Genomic DNA, 21,112 nt, shown 5'->3' on the forward strand with positions numbered 1-21,112 from the left:
GTGCTTAATTGCCCATCCATGGAATTATATATCTCGTACCATTGTTGTTTGGTCAATTTCTTAGCATGTTCTTCTATTTTTTTTTCTTGAGGAGCGCTATGCGCTTTCTTAACTTTCTGTTATAGTTCTGACCGCTAAGTCTATTCTGAAGTGACTGCTTACCTTCCCACTTGTGGAGAAGTCTGCGGTAGCATTTCTACAAGTTAGAGTCAGGTCGTGCTATTTTTGCGGCAGCTTTGACGACATCGCTGAGCGGCTTAGTCCATTGTTCTATGTCTGCGATTGATCGTTGCTTTGTCGTCTCTCGCGTTCTACGAAATAGTTACCGGTCTACTAATTTGTTCTGGCGTTCCGTGGGTCTATTTGGCCCTTCTCTGACGTGTAAATCCGATGTGCGGTGGTCGCTACCCAAACCTTCAAGTGTGTTGTGCCACGTCACCTTTTCAATATTCCTGGTAAAGGTTAGGTCTGGGGTTGTGTCCCTCTTTAGCGCCGTGCCTACTCTCATTGGACTGCCGTTGTCTGTGACGAGCGTGAGGCTGAATTTTTGCGAGTCGTTCTATAAGTCCCTTCCTTTTGCTCTGGTATATAAATATCGCCACGTGGTTTGTGGGGCATTAAAGTATCCTCCTATAACTACCGTATTTTCTCCAGCAAGTCTGAGTGTTTTCTCGAATAGGTTCTTGAATTTGTGTTTCTGTAGCTTGGGGTTGCTATACATGTTGAGAATAAATAGGCTACGTCCTGTCTTTTTTTGTGGGATGAGTTCCAATAGAATAGTGTCAAGGTGCATTATATCTGTGTTGTGTTGCACGCAAGTTATGTTTCCTTTTACCAGCGTGGTTAATGCGCAGGTCTCCCCTTCGGCACAGCCAAAAGATCTGTATCCTGGTACCGTTGGAATCCCCTTGTGTATCCTGTAGAATTATGACGTCCGGTGTATCCTTGTCTTTTAAATACTGCTGCAAAACTGACTTTTTGTTTTCGTAACTTCTACAATTCTATTGCCATATCCTGAACGCTTCTTTAGAACGCCTCATTTCGGATGCGACCACGGGAGGGAGACGGGAGGTTGGAGAGAAGGTGATCTTATATAATTAGGTGGTTGTGAAAGGGGTAAGGATTGTGGTGCTTCTGATGCAGCGAAGGGGTGTCCATTACCTGGTGACTGCTTTGCGTCTAGGAAGTCTAATCCACTGATAATTGCTGCTATTGCCTTAGCCATTTGATTCATTTCACCCTGCTTTTCATTTGACTTTTGTATCTCTACTAGGGTCTTGTGAATATCAGCTAATCTTCCAGCTTTATCTACCACTGTGTTATCTTGTTTAACACTCCTGGCTTGGGCCATGCGTTTGAATGGGGGGTGGGGTCATCCCCTTCGTCCATCTTATTGTCCGGTATTTCAGATGGCTCTTTCGTGCTCGCGTGTGGAGCGGGAGTTACCTGATTTATTTGATTTTTTTCCTTCCTTGATAATTTTTATTTCATTGCTCATACGTGCTAGCAAAATCCTCAACTGCGCGTTCTCGTGTTTTAGTTACTTTATCTCGTCATTAATAGCAGCCTCCCCGCCAGCCCCCGGGCCCACACCATCGACCACGTCTGCCCAGCATCGTGGTTTGCTGAAGAGGATGGCCTAGTTCTGGACCCAGATCTGGATCTGGGTCGTGTCCCCGGTGCCCTGGAGCCAGACCGGGATAAGGATCTTGTCGTGGAAGGAGACCTTGTTCTCGATCTGGAGCGTCGTTCCCTGGCGTTTGGGGGGCAGGCGTTCCACGAGACTCTGCTCTGTCTTCTCTTGGGGTAGCGTCGTCATGTTCTTGTTGATCTCGTTGCAGTCTGTGTCATTGTCTCTGTTTAACGATGAAGGGCTTCTTGAATTTGGCTTTGCACGTCTTGTCTGCGGTCGGATGATCCTCGGCGCATAAGTGACATTTATGTTGGCACCTATGCCCTTTATATAGGTTTGATGTTCCACATTCCGCACAAATCTTGTTGTCGGGGTTCGGACATATATCTCCTCTGTGTCCAAGTCTGTTGCATTGGTGACAGAAATCCACTTGTTTCTTGTGTAGGGACGAAGGGAGTAGCGCTGCCCTGTATCGTGCGTATCTGGGCACTTTGTGTCCTTCAAAGAGCACAATCACTGTGGTAGTATTACTTACTGTGGAGTCTCTTTGCTGCTATCGCCGTTGGCTTTTTGCTGGTAACCATCGCTGTAGGGGTGTCTTTTGGGTCCTCGTCAAGTGGGATTCTTCTGATGACTCGTTTGGCCGTCCTGTCAGCCGCTGTCTCGTAGGCACTGGTCTCGTAAAACGTGTCTTGAATCTTGATATGTGCTACTTCTTGACATTTGTTTGCACGCTCTTATATCCGGTGCACTGACGATCAGGATCTTTTGATAATTGTTAGTTTGATAATTGATGATTGTCCTCCCTTTCGTCTGGAGGAATGCCTGCCGCATCTCTTACCGCCGCTGTGAGGTGAACTATACCGTGCTCAGATACTTTGAGTCCTCCACGCTCTCTGATCACAATCTTGTAATGCCCTCTTGGAAAATGTGGCATTCTGCTTGCCTTGCGGATTTGCTCTAGCCTGCCTTTCCAAGGCAGGCTACGCGCCGACGCGCCGACGCGCTTGTCGAGCCGCGTCGGCGACAAATGCTTACGCGACGTTGGAAGGTTTGCCGGTCTGATCTTCTGTGTCTGACCTCCTTCCATCCCTTGCTTATATCAATTTCTTCCTGGAATACGCTGCGTCCCTCTCAGGTGACTTCCATTATTGAAAAAATCATCTACAATTGTTGAGGAAGCCGGCTCCGGAAAGTGGCCTCGCGGCTCTCCCGCCACGAGGTCCGGCCCAAATATTGTCATAGAGGCTTGAAAAATGGGAATCAAACCTGGTTTTTGGAATCCACGTGTTCCTGGGAACGAGCTGAGTTCGTTGGTGTGCAATAGCTGGTACTTTTTGGTGATTGGCGCTACAAAAACATTTGAGGAATACGGAGCCGACGGGATGTGCATCCGCTCCCTCCAGTTTCTTCTACTCCTTCTCCTAAAGGAGTACTGACACAAAATTTTTCGATCTAGTTTTCTCTGATGCAATAAGTAGCTAATGACCCAGTGAGCACGGCACGACACATAATTGGATTACTAGCGCGACAGGTAATTATTTGGGGCCTTGTTTGTAGCTACCATTCCAAGTTTCGGTTTGAGAGAGCAACAAGACGGGCCAAAGAAGAAATGTAAACACAGCTGGGCACGTGATCGCACAAAACTGTCACGCATACACGCCAGCGTGTGAGCCATCGCGAGCTTCGTGCTACTAGTTGGTCTGCTACGCCTGCACGTGCTTTGGATAGGATAGGATAGGAATAAACTTTATTTGTCCAGCAGTTGTTGATGTTGGTGCCCGGGGCTAGGCTGCCAGTGGTCCATCGCCCGAGGAAGATCTTTCCAGATCCTCGGCAATGGCCCTGGCCCGCTGGACGGCCCACTCCTGGTCTTCGGGTGCCTCGCTGAGGAGGGCGGCTTGCCATCTCTCAGCGAGGCGCCCCGCTTCAGAGGGTTCCGCTGTTGTATTCCCCCTTCCTCTTTGTCCTTGTTCCACGTGGCGTTGGCATTCCCAAAGCACATGGGCCATATCAGCCCGTTCGTGCTCGCACCACGGGCAGCCGGGCGACGGGTGCAGCGCGGGACACAGGCGGTGCAGGGGGTAGGGGTTGGTGAAAGTGCCCGTCTGCATCCGTCTCAGGTCGACCGCCTGGGACCTGTCTAGACGCCCGTGGGGTTGTGGATATTTTCTTCTTTCTTTCCGATAGTGACCAATCACCTCTCTGTACGTTGCCGGAAACTCCCTGACATCGCAGTCGGCGTCCGCGTGATCCCCAGCTCCGTCCGCGGCGATTTGTGTTGTATTGGTAAGGACAGCGGCCGCGCCAGACGGGGTGGCAGCCGCCGTCGCCGTCACTCCTCCGCTGGGGTCCCGCACAACAACGGCAGCGGCTGCCCTCTGGGTGACCAGGTCGCGGCGGGTAAGCTGCCTCGCGACGAGGTGGGCGCGCTCGTTGTAGTTGGGTGGAGTGTCGTTGCGTCTTCGGCCGTTAGCAATGTGGGTGTCATTGTTGCTGTTACTGCCAAACTCCCCGACATGCGCGGGGAACCACTGGAGGGACTTGTTTGTAATGGTGCCGGATCCGAAGTCCCCAGCCCGGGCGTTGAGCATGCGCGCCACATCCGCGGACACCCAACCTTTGATGTAATTCCAAATCGCTGATTTGGAGCCGCTGATAATCAGGTTATCCTCCGCACCTCCGTGGAGTACCGCGAGGGCTATGGTCATCTCTTCCGCTGCTTCGGCCGACGGCAGCCTCGCTGATGCCGTGACTCGGATCGTTCCCGTTGTATCTATGACTGCCATGGAAAAGGCGGGCGCCGCCGCCGTCGGTCAGCCGTGTCGATGTTGCCGTTGTTACTGCTGCCGTTGTTGTCGTAGTAACAGTAGGGGTGGTGGTGCTGGTAACTGCGGCTCGCCTCGCACATTCCCTTGTAGCGGCGGTGGTGGTCGACGTTCCTCGTCGCCATCAGAGTCACCGAGTGGCCGCGGGTACCTGGCTGCATCGACGAAGAGGACGCCTTCTTGTCTTCCATGCTTCTCGAGGATTGCTACCGCCCTGCGTATACGTCTTTGCACGTCATGCACCGGGTGCATATTCTTCGGCATGTTTTCCGTCTGTATGGCGTCCCTGACTTCCGGTAGCAGTGATTCTTTCAGTCTACGCGCCTCGTGATATCGAATCCCGAGCTAGTCTGGGATTCGTCTTCCCGTTACGGTGCTCGAGAGCCTCTCCAGCTGCGCGAATCTCTGCGCCTCGGCGATCTCCTCGAGCGTGTTGTGTACGCCCAACTCGAGGAGCCTGTGGGTTGGCGTGTACTGGGGTACTACCAGGGCGGTCTTGAACGCCCTGCGGATCGCCACGTTCAGCTTGACGGTTTCGCTCCTGTTCCAGTCGGCGTATGCGGCGACGTACGCTATGTGGCTCAGCGCGTACGCCTGTATCAGCCTCGTAACGTTGTGTTCCTTCATTCCTTTTTTCTTGTTCGCGACCCGCAGCACGAGGTGTGTGGCGGCGGCCATTTTCTTCTGCAGTCAGGCAACCAGCTCGCGGTTGGCACCGTTCTCTTCCAGCCACAGGCCGAGCACTCGCAACTTGGACACCGTCGGTATTCGGGTCCCCTCCCTCGTCGTGACGCGGTCGCCCAAACGACGAGCGTCTAGCACGGCCTGCGGAAGGGGTCATTTCTTGCGCGGCCTGTGGAGCAGGATCTCCGACTTGTCGGGTGAGCAGACGAGTCCCGTGTCTTCGAGGTGCCGCTCCACCTCCCGGACGGCCTGCTGCAGTCGGTCTTGCATTTCGCCGACGCTCGAGTTCTCCGTGGTCCACACCGTCACGTCATCTGCGTATATGGTATGATTGATGCCCTCTATCGCCTCAAGACGCTCCGGCAGGCCGATCATGACGAGGTTGAAAAGCATGGGGGGGAATACGGAGCCCTGCGGCGTTCCCGCACCACCCATTCGGACCGTTCGTGGTGGGGCCCCGTCGATCTTGACTGTCGCCTCGCGCCCATTCAGGAAGCTGCTGACATATCGGTGGAACCTCGCCCCAAGATCGAGTCGGCTGATCTTGTCCAGTATGGCCATGTGCTTCACAGTGTTGAAGGCGCTCTTGAGGTCTAGCCCGAGTAGGGCGCGCACGTGCGTGCTCGGAGCGTTCACACCCTGTTCCTTGATCTGCAGCATGGCGTCCTGCGTTGAAAGGCCCTTCCGGAAACTGATGATGTGGGTGCCGAAGGCGTCCTGTTTCGCGAGCAGCGTCGTCACCCTGTTAAGGCAGGCATGCTCCATCACTTTCCCGACGCAGGACGTGAGGGAGACCGGCCTCATGTTTCGGACCTCCAGCGGTTTGCCCGGCTTTGGTATCGGTATAACGTCCGCGGTCTTCCACTCTTGCGGAATTCAGCCCTCCTTCCAGCACGCGTTGATGTACTCGCAGAGCTTCTCGATGGCGTCGTCGTTCAGGTTCCTCAGGATTTTGTTGGTGATCCTGTCAGGACCGGGCGCCGAGTTATTCTTCAGTAGCTGGAGGACCGTTCTAATTTCCTGCACGGAAAAGTCCGCGTCCAGCTCCTCGTTGGGAGCCCCGCAGTACTCTGGGTGACTCTGCCCTTCCGGGCGTGCGAGGTCCGTCTGCATGATCTCTTCCGCGAAGGCCTCTGGGTCGTCCTTGTACTTGTGTCGCAGCTTGGCCATCTCTGTACGGGTCGCCGTTCTGGTGCTTGCCGGGTCGAGCAGGTGCCTGAGAATCTTACAGGTGCGTCCAACGCTCATGTTCCCGTTCATGGGGTCGCACAGCTCTTGCCATTCTTGCTCGCAGAGGCGGGTGCAATGCGTCTCGATCTCCCTGTTTATTTCGGCGATCTTCTTGCGTATCTTCCTGTTGAGTTTTTGCCTACTCGCTCTCCGTTGCATGGATTTCTTGGCCGCAACAAGATGTGCCAGCCGGCTGTCCACTCTGGACGGTTGGGGAGCGCCGTCGCCCACGGCTCCGTGGGATCTGTCTGCCTCTTCTTTGGGTGGTTCTTGTCGCCAGTCCGTCCATTCGATCTCATCGGTGGCTTTCTCTACGTCCGCGAGTAGTACTCTCCACCATTCGCTGATGTCTTTGATCGGGCCCTCCTTCTTGTCTTGCTCTCTATTTTTCCGGAATCTGTCCCAGTCGACGATACTCGCCTCTCGGCAGACGCCCTCCTCGTTTTCATCCTCTCCCACGGTCACGCACAGGATCCTGTGGTCACTCCCCAGGTCCTCGAAGGAGTTCGACCAAGTGACCACGCCCGCGCCTGACCAGCCGGAGAGGTCGGGGGACGTGTCGCGGCACACTCCCTGTCCGATCCTGGTGTGCGAAGCAGGTTCGTTGAGTACAGTCAGGCCGAGCTCGTCCATCAGTCCGGCTAGCCTCTTCCCTTTCGGCGAGTCGGCTCCGTATCCCCATTGCGTGTGCGGCGCATTGAAGTCTCCGCATATCAGCAAGGGACTGGAGGCGGCCTTGGCCATCGCTTCGCGAAAGAGGGTGTCGAAAGTGTGTAGCGATATCTTTGCGAGGGGGAGCTATATAGGTTGAGCACGAAAAGGCCGGTTTTCCTACATCCAATACTCGGCACGACTTCGATCAGTACACGGTCTATGTTCGACTCTTCGTGGAGCACGAGTTCGTGTTCGATGAAGGCCGTCCCGCGCTTAACCAGGGTGCACACCCTGACGTCCCTTCCCATGGATTCGTAGGGGGGACCGCACGTCACATAACCCGAAAGCTGGGCCCGGTCGAAAGGTTCTTGCAAGGCAATCCCGACAGCAAGTTTGTTATTGGCAAGCGTTTTCATGTATTGTACCATCGTTGCTTTTTTGTTTTTAAAGCCCCTGCAATTCCACTGCCAGACTATGCGTCTGTTGTCGGACTTGCGGGACACGGCCATGATTGTTATGCAGAGGTGTTGGGGGGACACAATTGTCCGTGCGTCCCTCCTGCCCCGGTGTGGGTGATGTTGGCGTTGTTGTCGCAGGCGAGGATGGCCGGTGCGCTTACCACTTGTGACGATGGTACCCTGGCCCTTCCAGGCAGGTGGTGGTGATGTTGCTGTTGCTTCAGCTGCTTCGTCCCGTGTTCCAGATCTTCGATTCGCTTATTCATGGCCGCGAGTTGGGTGTTGACCACTGCGTACTGCGCGTTCCATCCCGCGTCGAATTCGTTCAGCTTTGTCAGGAGTATGTCAAACATTCGCTCCGTCTTGTCCGTCAGTTTGTTTACAATCTCTTCGATCGCGTCTATCTTTCTGGCTCCTGACCTGGGTCTCTTCAGTACTTGTGCGTGGTCCAAAGCGTCTTCCGTAGGTGGCGTATCGCTTGTGCCCTTGCGCTTGGAGCCCGCCGCCGCTGGCACTTCTTCGCCACAACACATGTCCATCTGGCCTACTTCGCCTCCTGTCGCGGTCGCATCGCCTCGCTCGGCGGCCTCGCGGGAGGTGAAGGAGGAGATCCTCTCATGAGGGGATTCTCTCATGCCCTTCAAGATTTCGTTGAGCGTCTGTTGTAGCTCGTCGATTTTCCTCGCTGATTGTTCGTTCTGCTTTCTGGCCCTGCCCAGCTCTTCACGAAGCCAGCAAAGCTGGCTGCTCTTCTGTGGGGTCCATTCTAAGCGTCCAGCGGCGCGCACGAACTCGGTCCACTTCTGCTGTTTATCGACGCCGCCGGTATAGCCGACGAGCAATCGAAGCGAGCTGGCGATGACTGGGAAACGGTATATGGGCCTAGCTCGCTCGCCGTCAGATCCAAGGCCGACGGCCCTTGCGACCCGTCCTCATCTGCTAATAAAGCATATATATTCGTCAACGCAATCAACGTCTGCACATTTATGTTGTTCGTGAGTGACCATACAATTAGTCTTCCTGACACCGTTGGAAGCAATGAGAAAGCACGTTAGCCAGGCGTGTCGCTTCGCCGCTTCACTCAGCGATGGCTGCGCTGACCACTTGCGAGTCAAAATCACGCCAGCAATTCACTATATCGTGCAACGTTTTGTAACATGCAAACTTCCGAGGTCACTTTATGAGTTATTTTGCGTCAGAAACAAATTTTAGCCGATTTTGTTGCCGCTGTCAGCGGCGAAAGAGGTCAGCGTCACGACGAGGGGAAAAAAGAGGACCGGGACGATTGGAGCGGCGAGAAACGTGCTCGCAGGACCCTCCTTGATAGCAGCGCAAATTCATGACGTAGCGTTTTTTCGGTTGTTTACATTCCTTTTTTGATGTCAATGTCGCGAGGTGCTGCGTTTTGCAGAATTGGCAATGCGCACGCACTTTAAAATTGATTTTAAATATGTTCTGAGCTCTATTTGCCCTTCATATTTTGCAGACGATGTGTGTGCCCACATAGATGGATCTCGAACGTTAACTCGACTTCGAAATTTTGTATCAGTGCTTCTTTAACGTCATGCCGTTCGGATTGTGCAATGCCCCGGCTACTTTCGAACGGGTGATCGATAACATCCCTCGTGGCCACAAGTGAAATAGCTGTCTGTGCTACCTTGACGACATCGTCGTTTTTCTTGAGATTTTCCGACCCACCTTGTTCGTCTTCGTGAGATTCTCACGTGCCTCACCTCTGCTGGCCTTCGAATGAACATAAAGAAGTGCCATTTTTCTGCGCACCAGCTTACCATACTAGGTCACGTCTTCTTCGAGGAGGGCGTTCTTCCGGACCCCGCGAAGCTCCGTGCCGTAGCCGAATATCCCAAGCCCAATTCCATGAAAACATTTCGAAGTTTCATTGGGCTGTGTTCGTATTTTCGCCGATTCGTGAACGACTTTGGTTTTATCATCGTGCCTCTTACCAACCTTCTCACAACCTCTAGCAGCCTGTCTGCTTGGTCACGAGCTTGGGATGAATTTTTCTCACGCTACGGCGCTTACTAGCATCACCACCAATCTTTTGTCACTTTGACCCGATTGCGTCTACGGCGGTCCATACTGACGTCAGTGGTGTCGGCCTTGGTGCAGTACTGGCTCAAAGAAAATCAGGATACCAAGAAAACATCGTTGATTACAGCAGCCGAACCCTCAAGAAAGCCGAATGTAATTATTCCGTCACTAAGTTAGAGTGCATTTGGACTTTGCCTAAGTTTCCTCCGTACCTTTATGCCTTTCTTTCGACGTCGTCAGGACTATCATACTGTATGCTGGCTCTCATAGCTGAAAGATCCCTCGGGACGCCTTGGTCGTCGGGCACTTCTCCTGCAAGAATACGACACTCGGGTTGTGTACCAATCCGGCTGCAATAGGTCGGGCGCTGATGCGCTGTCCCGCTTGCCGCTAGCGTCTGACACGGCTTCTCCTCAGCTTCTTCGGCTCTCTTGTAGCCTACAAACTTTGCAGACATGTCGTCGGAGCAGCGCAACGATGAATGAATTTGTCAACTCCTTAACTTTCTAACTGATGCATCAGCTTATTTAGCTTCAAGAACTCTTCGTCGCCAAGACTTCCATTTCAGTATTCTAGACAATCTCCTCTATTGGCAAAATTGCAAGTTTGATGGCCGGAGGTGGCTGCTGGTGGTACGCTGCCACTTGCAAACGGAAATCTGCGCTGCTTTCCACACCTACCTGCAAAGCAGTCACGCCAGCGTTCTAAAGACCCACAACCGTCTGCGTCAACGATACCACTGCCGCAAAATGTATATATTTCTGTGCAAGTAGATACGTGCTTGCACTGCCTGTCAGCGGCCCAAGTCTCCACCTCACCGCCCGGGCGGGACACTTCAGCCTCTCCCTTAACCGGCGCGTCCATTTGACTGCGTCGGTCTCGACTTATACGGCCCACTTCCCTCGACTACCTCTGGAATAAGGTGGATAATTGTCGGCATGCACCACTTCACGCGTTACGCACAGACTGCAGGTTTCTCCACAGCCACAGTGAGAGACGTTGCGTTTTTCATCTTACGCAACTTCGTCCTGCGTTACGGTGCTCCTAGTAAACTCTTGAGCGACAGAGGACGTGTTTCCCTGTCAGCTGCTATTAGAGCCTTGCTCGTTCAGTGCAACATCGTTCATAGCATGACATCTGCACACCACCCCCAAACGCCTAACGGATGGGCTAACTGAATGATTTAATCGCACTATCGGTGATATGCTGAGAATGAACACCCCATTGGATTAAACGAATTGGGACGCCGTCCTTCTACTTATGACATATGCGTACAACACTGCCACGCACGCGAACACAAGACTCTCGCCATTTTTTTTCTTGTACTGACACGAGCAATCATGCACGCTGGACACTATGCTTCCATACACACCTGACTCCTCTGAATACATTCCCATTGCTGATGTTGCCAGGTACGCCAAAACTTTTCGACAATTGGCCCATTCATTGGCAACCGAGGACCAAGGTCACCAGCAGCTAAGGCACCACACCGACCGACCTCTCCCGGCTTCCGCGACAGATGCCCTCGCTTGGCTTTAGATGGCTCCGAGTAAACGTTGGTTTTCCTCTAGATTACTGGACCGATATCGTGGGCCCTACCGCATCTTCGCTCGAACATCTGTAGTCTATTATAAGGTGGAAGCTTTAGCACTATCCGACGACTTACGTCGTCGTGGTCGCGAAATCTTCAATGTGAGTCGCCTCAAGCCCTATTATGACCCCGCTATGCTATCAACGCCTTAAGTAGCCACGATGGCTGCGCTATTCCCTGGGAACCAATGTAATAAAGAAGGCAAGATGACTACGAAGCAGCCATGCAAGCAAGCCACAGTGTTGGCTGTAGCCACGTGACCCGAGCTTGCGCTTGCCCGGATTTTTGGCCGCTTGATGCCCGCCGTTTATTGACGCTAACCTTTGACGGTAGACGTTCATTGACGTGAATGAAGGAAGTGATACCAACGTACACCTTGTGATGAGATGGGTGAAAACTCACCCCTTCCTGCTTTTATCTAAATCAAATTGTGGTAAACAGAGCAATATACCACGTGTTGTTCCTTTTCTTTTCTTTCTTTGTTACCACAAGTTCTAAAAAAAGGTCGTCTGGAGCATGCAGCACAAGACGTCTACTTCAGTGCTCGCCTGCTTGGCACTGCATAACTCAATGGGCATCTGAGTTCAAAAGTCTAATCTGTCCACGATGCGTAGTTATCGATTGTGATTTCATCGACATTGAAAACAGCCCATACGGGAGGAGTTTTAGCAAGTTTCAGCTTTTTGCTAGTACTATTCCATCACCCTCTGCAGTTTCATCATTTGAATGGATGACCCATAGAGCAACCTCCAGACGTTGACAATCCTTGCACGACAAGCCTTAATGTCCATGCAGCCGTGTAAAAGAATCGACTTTAATTACCGTTCTAATTATTGACATTGTACCGTATGCTGAGATAACAGGATAAAAACCAAGTAGTAGCAAAGCTATCGTGGCTTAGAAAAAATCCGAACACTTGCGGCACTTTCCAGATACTTGTCCCTAAAATCAGCTAGGAATCCCATAAATTTTTCTCACCTGCTGCACGTCTCTGTAGTTTTCGATGGCGCCTGATTCGCTCCCACAATCTTCTTTCCTGTGAAAGTCATCTGAACCGTATGGTACGGCAGGGTAGCTGAATTCATCGTAACTGAAGGCGCTCCCTGCTGTGCCCTTCTTTATCTGCCGGCGGCCAGTCATGTGATTGACCACGACGTCCACGTACACTCTGTTGGTACAAAAGCGCACAATTTTGAGTATTTCCCCACTGAATTGAGGAAAACGTGCGCAGGAAGCGTATGCAAATTGTTGAGTATTTGATATGTGCGAGTGCGTGCGCACGCGTTAGTTCTGCTCTGGGTGATAGGCGGGTGGCTGTAAAAGAGGAATATATACAAGGTTTGATAACTGGGAATAAAGCTTGAGTGCGAGTAGCGGACGGCCTCGCTACTATTCATATGGACAGGCGCTACGAGTTGCGAATGTTGAAGATCCTGGTGCTCCAAGTACAAAAAACACCTGTTCATTTGCAGCATACAGTTTCATACAATAATTACCATAGGGATCTCTGGCGCTAGTGTATACGGAAGCTGCTATGGGAGCGGTTACGCCCGTGTGGCAATTATGGTGAGTGCATGGATTTGCCTAACTTCGCCCTTCCTGCTTCAAACGGCTTCGTGGCTTTGTAAATTCGCCATTTTTAACAATGTATTGCGTAATAAATAATTAAATAAACAGTACTAAAATTGTCCGATTCTAGGATACGAACACAGGACGTCTATCACAGAAGGTCGATACTGAAATCATTACGCCATGAACGCATGCATCGCAAGCGATGTGAAACGCCTCTATGTAATTATCGCAGGCCAGCCAGTGCCTTGAGACACTTGGCGTTTTTCGATTTGGCCACCTCGACAAGCTCGATTGTTGCAGTTAGTAGCTATTGTGTGTTCGCAGCATCCTCTTCACTTACATTGCTCTGAAGTCTACGACAGTGATAGAATATCAAGCCTAATAAACAAAGCCACAACAACGTCTGACTCCAAAAGCACGAAGATCAGACAAATCCATGTACTTCCCATCATTCCCATGGTGTCTCAATTATTGCAGCGCCAGAGTTCCGTCTAATATATTGTACAGAACTGTGATTTAAAAAGTGTACGCGTAGCGCGAAAATATCGCTCCTAAACAAACGTAGGCTTCAGCATGGTACGTTGACACTCATATCTCTGGGGCTGCGTATACGTCGCTTTGATAAACCGCGCATTGAAACGTTCACAGCACGAAGGCAATGTTTGCGTAAGTTTGTCAACTTCACTTTAGAGCAGAGACTGAGCCCAGGAACAAGTGCTTATGTCATTGGCATCGTGTGCACAAGAGACCAGAAATCGAATGTCGAAATAAGTTATTTGAGTTTGTTGCATGCGAACGACCTTAAACTCTCTATAGCGTGACGGTGAAACGCGTTTATTTGTGGGAGATAAGAAATGCATGGTGATCGCGGGGTGCTCCGCTTGCTTGCGCGCTTCCTCTATCATGGCGGCAGCCCACTTAGGGGGATGGGCCAGGAACGCAGTGGTGAAGCGGATGGGAGGAGCTAAAGCATTACATATATATATATATATATATATATATATATATATATATATATATATATATATATATATACGAGAAGAAAGGGGGCTAACCGAGGGGCCCGATAACTCCCAGGGTTCTACTAGTACACATAAATACCCAAGAAAGTGGATGGGGAAACGCCGCCGCGGTAGCTCAATTGGTAGAGCATCGCACGCGACATGCGAAGGTTGTGGGTTCGGTTCCCACCTGCGGCAAGTTGTTTTTTCATCCACTTTAATTTCCATTATTTATCATTACTTTATTTCATTTATTAAGCACATGCAATTTCCCCTATGTTGTACTTGGTGTCAGTGTTTGTTGGCTTCTCATTATATGACTATATATATATATATATATGTGTGTGTGTGTGTGTGTGTGTGTGTGTGTGTAGGCTGAAGTTGAAAGTGTACCGAAAATTAATGTAGACAACCTAATTTTAACATGTTTCGCTTCTGAAGAAAAAGGTGTGCTTCATGGTAGGAGAGCAAATTGGAAGTTAATGAATTTTACTCGATATCAAAGTGCAATTTATTTTTTTCTTTCCTGCAACCAAAAAAAGTGCCAAGTGGGACAAAATCTGGGCCAACGTCGGACTTGTCATCTATGAACCGTTCACTATTGCCTATCATTTCCCCCGTTGCAGATGATGGCGACCGGCCGAGTCTGTCGGAGTTCACATGCTGACAACATTTGAGGCGGGCGACGTGAACCACGTCGGTCTTGCTAGAGCGGCGGGCAGTGGCCGTGAAGTAAGATATCACGTACGTGACATCACTGAGATGGGCCACAATCACAAAGGGACTGGCGTACCCAGGCCAGCAACGTTTCCTATACACTGCGCTTGCGGAGTGCCGTCCACAGCCGCACTGAGTCGCCTTTGGTATGCGATATGCCCTAACGACGCTCGTCATAACGGGTCATGAGGCAGTCTTGTAAGGGAAAAGTACGAAAGGGAGAATTACGCCGGGCCTCTTCAATGCGGTAGAGCGTCTCGGCAAGGGAATGTTCGTCCTTTTAGGAAAATGGTAGACTGGAACGAACTGCTACGCATTATTGGCGGATGCAGCGAAAATTAATGAAGGTCTGTATCCGGTGGTCGCAAGCTGTGCAGTATTGCATGTAAAAAATATCAAAAGTAAAGCAATTCCCCAATTTTTGCGTTTGAAATCGACACACGTAGAGAGCATGTTGCCCAAAGTCCTGCCAGCCCATTCATGAGACCGTTAGTCGGCGGATGATACGAAGTCGCATGACGATAGTTAGACGCAAAAAGACGCAGCAGTTCCTCGATAGCATCGTCAACACTTTGTCGGGCACGGTGACTGATGGCGACATGAAGGGATCCACGACGTGAAATTGTGAACGGCGTCAGGAACTAAGGAAATTCAGCAATCGTTGCTGCAGGAATTAGGTCAGGTGGTCAACATAGACAATAGTCCATCGATTGCCATTGGTTTACTGCGTAACATGGTCTAACAGGTGAATACGAACAATCTCTAGAGGTGACTGCAACAACAAGGAAACAACAACAACAACGAAAGGTCGCCGCCACCCGAGTGTTCTCCAGTGGAACACTAACTCTCTGCGGCGGCGACACGCAGACCTTTCCCTGCATCTCCTGCAGAGCGACTACGACGGGCTTGCTCTGCAGGAGGTGTACGCGATGGCCGAGGACCTACGACTCCCGGGATACACCGGTCACTCAGGCGCCACCACCTGCACGACACGCGGCTGCACGGACGCGCCATGCCTGGACGACGCCCACCAGCCCGGCAAGCAACGGACAGCCATCTACGTTTGGTGCAATCTGGCGCACGTGGTGGTTCCAGTGGACGACGTCGTAGGAGGCCCCCTGGAGTGTTGTGCTGTCACGGTGCGTCTCGGAAGCCCAGACACAACCGTGGCGAGCATATACATACGACCAGGAAAGCCATGGGACTCCTCCATCCTTGACTAGCTGGCTTTACACCTCGGGAGGCAGGCAGTCCTGTGTGGCGATTTCAACGCCCACCACGCAGACTGGGGAAGTCGCCGCTGCTCCAGCCGAGGCCGAAGCCTCCGCGACGCCATCAGCAGAGCCGGACTGGTGATCTTTAACAGCGGAGGACCCACCTATGTCCGCCGAGGGGTGAACTCAGCCATCGATCTCTACCTCACCACAGAACAGTGTTCCTACTCCTGGGACAAACTCCGGACACTTGGGGTTCGGACCACTTCCCCATTGTGATCACCGCTGTACATGGAAGGAAGCCAGAGACCAGAACTTTCCACGTCATAGACTGGTTTCTGATTAGGAAGCACTGCAGTGAGGCGCCGATCGCTGTGACTTTCTAGATGCCATCGCGGAGGGCGCCCAAGCGGCTACCGTTCAGTGCTCTGCGCCACCGGACACCCCTGCCCCGGATCTCCGCCTACTCGATCTCCACGCCTCCTGGCGCCCCACCGAGCGCAGAGCAATTCGGACAGGGAAGGCAGAGCACTGGACTGAATACAGACGGGTGGATGCTTGCCGTAGAAGGAGGAATCAGAGCTGGGTGAGCCTGTGCTCCAGCATCAAGGACCGTTCAAGGGGTCCCCTAGCCTGGCTACTACTCTAGTCACTCACCGGCAAGAGGACGAGCCGTCAACCCGTCCTCGCTGTGGCCATCTCGCTAGGAATCAGCGAAGAGGCCCTCGCGGAACTTCTGGCGGACCGGTTTGCCCCTCCGGTGCCACACAGTGCAGCCATCTTACCGGTCGGATACCCCCCTGCCCAGCTCTCCACCTGTCTACACAGCATCCACCCTGCTTGGACGTCCAGTCAGGTCGCTGCCCTCTGCCAAGAGCCATTTGCCCTGCACGAACTCCAGGCGGCTCTGAGGTGAGGAAAACGCCGCAGCGCACCAGGAGCAGACGGTGTAACGCCACAGATGCTCCGTAACCTGGGCACCAGCGAGCAACAGCGCCTGCTCGAGTGCTTCAATGGGATCTGGCAGTCAGGGCAGGTGCCATAGGCATGGCGCACAGCCATTGTGGCACCCATCCTCAAGGCCAGAAAACCGGCTAGGGAACTGTCATCCTCTCGACTGGTCTCGCTCACCTCCGCTGCCTGCACGGTGATGGAGGCCATGGCTCTGGCACGACTGGACTGGGTGGCACGTGCTCGCGGCTTCCTGGCAGACCAACAGACGGGCTTACGGCGGCGGCGTTGCACTGCGGACTCCATCGCTGAAATCGCGCTTGTCTGTGGTATTTGTTTCCTTGTGTCCTCGTCTTTTTCGCGCTGTTTCACCTCAGTCCATCGCTGACATGGTGTCCACCCTAGAGGACGCCAAGGCTGGCGGGGACCTCGTGATGCTCTTGCTGATCGACGTACAGGGTGCCTTCGACAGCCTCCCTAACACAGTTGTCCAGCAGGGCCTGGACTTCCTCGGCATCTGCGGCAACCTGCGGGAGTTCCTCTCGTCGTTCCTGCACAACCGCACCCTCAGCGTACGTTTGGGTCAGTCGAAGAGCACCCCCCGTCCAGTCGCTGCCACAGGGGTCAGTGGTGAGCCCCTTCCTTTTCAACCTGGCCATGGCAAGGTTGCCTGCTGCCCTGCCAATCGACCATCACTTTCCCGTCAGTCCTCAATATACGCTGACGACATCGCCCTATGGGTGCGGCGACCACCGCAACACATACGCAAGGCACGTGCGACCCTACAGTGAGCCCTGGACACTGCGGCTGCCTACTTGTGCAGCATCGGCCTTACCATCTCGGCCAGGAAGACCGACGCCTTACTACTGCACCCCAGAGCATCAGCCCACCGCTCAGCTGGTCAGCTGCGGTTGGAGGGCGTCCAGATCCCATGGCACAAGGCAGTCACCTACCTAGGGCTGCGCATTGACCATCGGCTGAACTGGCTGCCGGCTACCAAGGCCCTGTGCGCCCAGGCGCTTCGGGTCCGCAAGGCTTTCTCACAGCTCCTTGCCCGTGGACAGGGCTGTACCACCAGGTGGGCCCTGCAGCTATTTGGAGCTGCAGTCACTTCACGGCTACTGTATGCCCTCCCTCTTGTGACGCTGCCCCCACCCTGCCTGCGGAAACTGGAGCTGCAGCATCGGTCAGCAATACGGCTCTGTCCGGGCGTTCCCCGAACCTCACACGTGGCCGCCACTTTCGCTGAGGCAGGTGCCTTGCCCCTGTCATTACTCTTCCTACAACAGGGTCTACGACACATTGATCGCCTACACCATGCCGCAGATGGTCAAGCACTCCTGACCCGCCTACGCTCCCGGCCAGCATCACACATGGGACGGCTGTGTGTCCTCTATAAGGAGGTCATAGGGGACACGCCTGCAAACGGTGTACAGCCTCGCCCACCACAATGACCACCAATCCCGATCTCGACCGAGCTGCCAGGTGTCTCGAAGAACCGTTCCCCAACACGTGCCCTACAGCAGACGGCAGCCTCTCTCCTCCAAGAGAGACTTGGGGACCACCTTCACATCTTCGTCGATGGATCCGTGATACCGGAGACTGGCTCATCCACAGCAGCCTACGTTGCACCGGCCCTACGAAAGAGCAAGCTGTGCCGCCTCCCGGGGCACGCAAGTTCTACCGCAGCAGAGTTAGCAAGACTCCACCTTGCTGTGGACCTACTTGCAGATGAGCTACCAGCGACCCCGGCAGCCCTCTTCTGCGACTCCAAGGCGGCGATGTTCTGCCTGCAGAGCCCTGACAGGGCTAGCCTTGTGGTAGCGCTGCTCTCTTCAAGACTGACGGCCCATCAGGACGCAGGATGCTCAGTATCTCTGCATTGGCTACCGGCACACGTGGGGATCCCGGGCAACGAAGAGGCGGGCACTCTGGCAAAAAGTGCCCACCACTCAAGCGTCCCCCTCAGCCCTGCTGTAACGGCCGCAGATTTCACGAGACACAGGCTGCGCGGGCACATCATCGCCTGCCACCCGCAAAAACGGGCATCCCTGGGCCGGCCTCCAAGGCCTCTTCCACAGTACGGCCTCCTACGAAGGGATGCCTCGTTGCTGCTCCGACTGCGAGTTGGCTGCTACTGGACGGCAGCCCGCCGGCACCGCCTTGGGAAAGCCACCTCGGCAGCCTGTGCATCCTGTGGTGAACCATAAACACTAGAGCACCTCCTGCTGGCCTGCCCTCCTCACATGCAGCACCGCGGTCGACTTCTGCAAGAGTTCCACCGCCTGGGGCTCCCATCTTCACGACAGGAAGATATCCTCTTCCCCTGTCGTAATCAGCTACGAGCCATCCTAAGTGTCGTCGAGTACCTCGACTCGTCGGGGCTCTCGGCGAGACTATAGGACATTTCTACAAAGACGGATGGCCGCTCCTCGGGCTTCCTGATGGACCACTACTTCGCTTCCATCTCTACGACCCTCTACCTTTCTCCCTCCTGCCCTCTCTTTCTTTTAACGCCATCCCATCCACCCTGCTGGCGCTGAGCCGTGCTCCCGCATGGGTTGCAGAAAATAGCGCAAGCCTTTTTTCCTTCCCCACAAGAACCACTTCTCTCTCTCTCTCTCTCTAAAGGTGAAATAGGGGGTGCGACAAGATTGAAAAGTCCAGGCGGTCCACTATTCAGACTATTGCAGAGCTGACATAGTTCACAGCAGGTAACGTACGTAGTCGTATATTGACGAATCTTCGGAAGTCCATTCTGTAGAAGGAAGCGGGTTTGAAAAAACAAAGGAGCCAAACTGCCATCGTTGAGTTGCTCTGTACGGTAAGTAACAAGGTCGGGAAACGGAGGGTGAAGAGGGCTCGATATTCTTGGAAATTGCCGTCGTGGCACTCAGTAGGAAAGGAAAGCCGCGATAGACACTCAGCGTTCGTGTGATGGTGACCGTTTTGTAACAAACCTCTTTTTTTTTTTAAATAGTCGACACCAACGAGCTAGTCGACCAGAGGAGTCACGTAGTCCAGGGAGCCAACATAGCGCATGATGATCGGTGGCAATTGAGAATTGGCGTCACTATATATACGGGCGAAATTTGACGACTGTGAAGATGACTGCAAGGCACTCTTGCTCCATCACAGCGCAGTCACGCTCAGGTGAAGTTAAGGAACGGCTGCCCCAGCAACGATAATATACTGTACAGTGTCATTACTTTGAAGTAGAACGGCGTCGATGCTAATCCCACTGGTGTCGGCATGTACTTTAATGCCAGCATATGGATCAAAGTTAACGATACACGGGCCCCGAATTAAGCACAAGCTTTAGCTGCGAGAACGAAAGCTCTTATCCTGCTGTCCAATAAAAAGGCACACCCTTTTGAGTACGCAAGACAGGGAGTAGTAGATCAGGTAAGCAAATATTGGCACAAAATGGCGGAAGTGCGAGCACAAAGACACAACACTTCGCAGTAGCGAGTGCGGCTGCTTCAATCTGCTAACCGCAGCTGCTTTTTGCGGGTCCGAATCAACGCCGTGTTTCTGAACAAGGCGACCGAGAACCATCGATTCACTGCCTCCAAAGTGACACCTCTTAGAACTCAAAGTGAATTCTTAGTTTCATGTGCCATAACCACGACTTGATTATGAGGCACACCGTAGTGGGGGACCCCAGTATAATTCTGGCAACCAGGGGATCATTAACATGCCCCCGATGCACGATAAACTGGTTTTTCGCATTTTGCCCCCATGAAAATGCGGCCGCCGTGACCGCATTGATGCCACGACCTCATGCTTAGCAGCGCAACACCATGGGCGCTAAGCCACAGCGATGGGTATCTTAGAAATCAAGGTGAGCGCAGCTCTCCCAAGTCATGTAAGGGCAATGTCGATAGGACGGTTGTGTTGGTCAAATGTGCGGCCAAGTACAACGCTACAATCAAGACAACATGGACAAATTGTGCAATTCATTCCACCTATAACTGTGTCCATGAACCGCTCAAACGTTGTAGGGTAAATAAATATACCAAAACGACATTACATTACATTCAAACAAACCGACTGGGGTTATAATGGTTGTCTTCTCTGTGTCATTGCAAATCATGATGATTTTCCAATAGCCAGGTTTTCGGCTGGTGGAGGAGAAATACGAAGCCGAGTGCAAAGCAGTCAATTACGTCCTCGATCGGAAAACGTGTATACATTCTTACTCATAACAGAGTTGACACATCGGTGGTCCACACAGAACCTCAAAGAACAGTATTTTCTTGCACACAAGAATAGCAGGCGCAGTCCAAGGACTAGGTGACTCCTGATTAACATTCGTTAACGTGTCTTCGACCTGCTGAGCTATAATTTTGCGCACTTTTAGTGAGACGCGCTACGGTTTCTGGCGGAAAAAATGGGACAATCTCAAGTTAATCATGTGGCACGTATATGACTCTGGCCCGCGGGCTTGTTCGACGCTCTGAGGAAAATCAAAGAATGTTGCTTGCTTGTCACAATGTAGAACACGGCATGGCGCTTGTCAGGTGA

At 52.7% G+C, this 21,112-nt stretch overlaps 1 protein-coding gene across 2 annotated transcripts in view; it reads right to left on the reverse strand.

Annotated features, from left to right (window-relative positions):
- Window positions 1-21,112, reverse strand: part of LOC135904282 (alpha-amylase 1B-like) — a 72,011-nt gene that overhangs the window by 38,219 nt on the left and 12,680 nt on the right. For both annotated transcript variants that reach the window (XM_065434914.1, XM_065434913.1), the window contains exon 4: window positions 12,109-12,298. In XM_065434914.1, the coding sequence (XP_065290986.1) occupies window positions 12,109-12,298 (190 nt within the window). The remainder of the gene's footprint in view (window positions 1-12,108; window positions 12,299-21,112) is intronic.

This window comes from Dermacentor albipictus, chromosome 2 (genome assembly GCF_038994185.2).
Source record: "Dermacentor albipictus isolate Rhodes 1998 colony chromosome 2, USDA_Dalb.pri_finalv2, whole genome shotgun sequence".
Lineage (NCBI taxonomy): Eukaryota > Metazoa > Arthropoda > Arachnida > Ixodida > Ixodidae > Dermacentor > Dermacentor albipictus.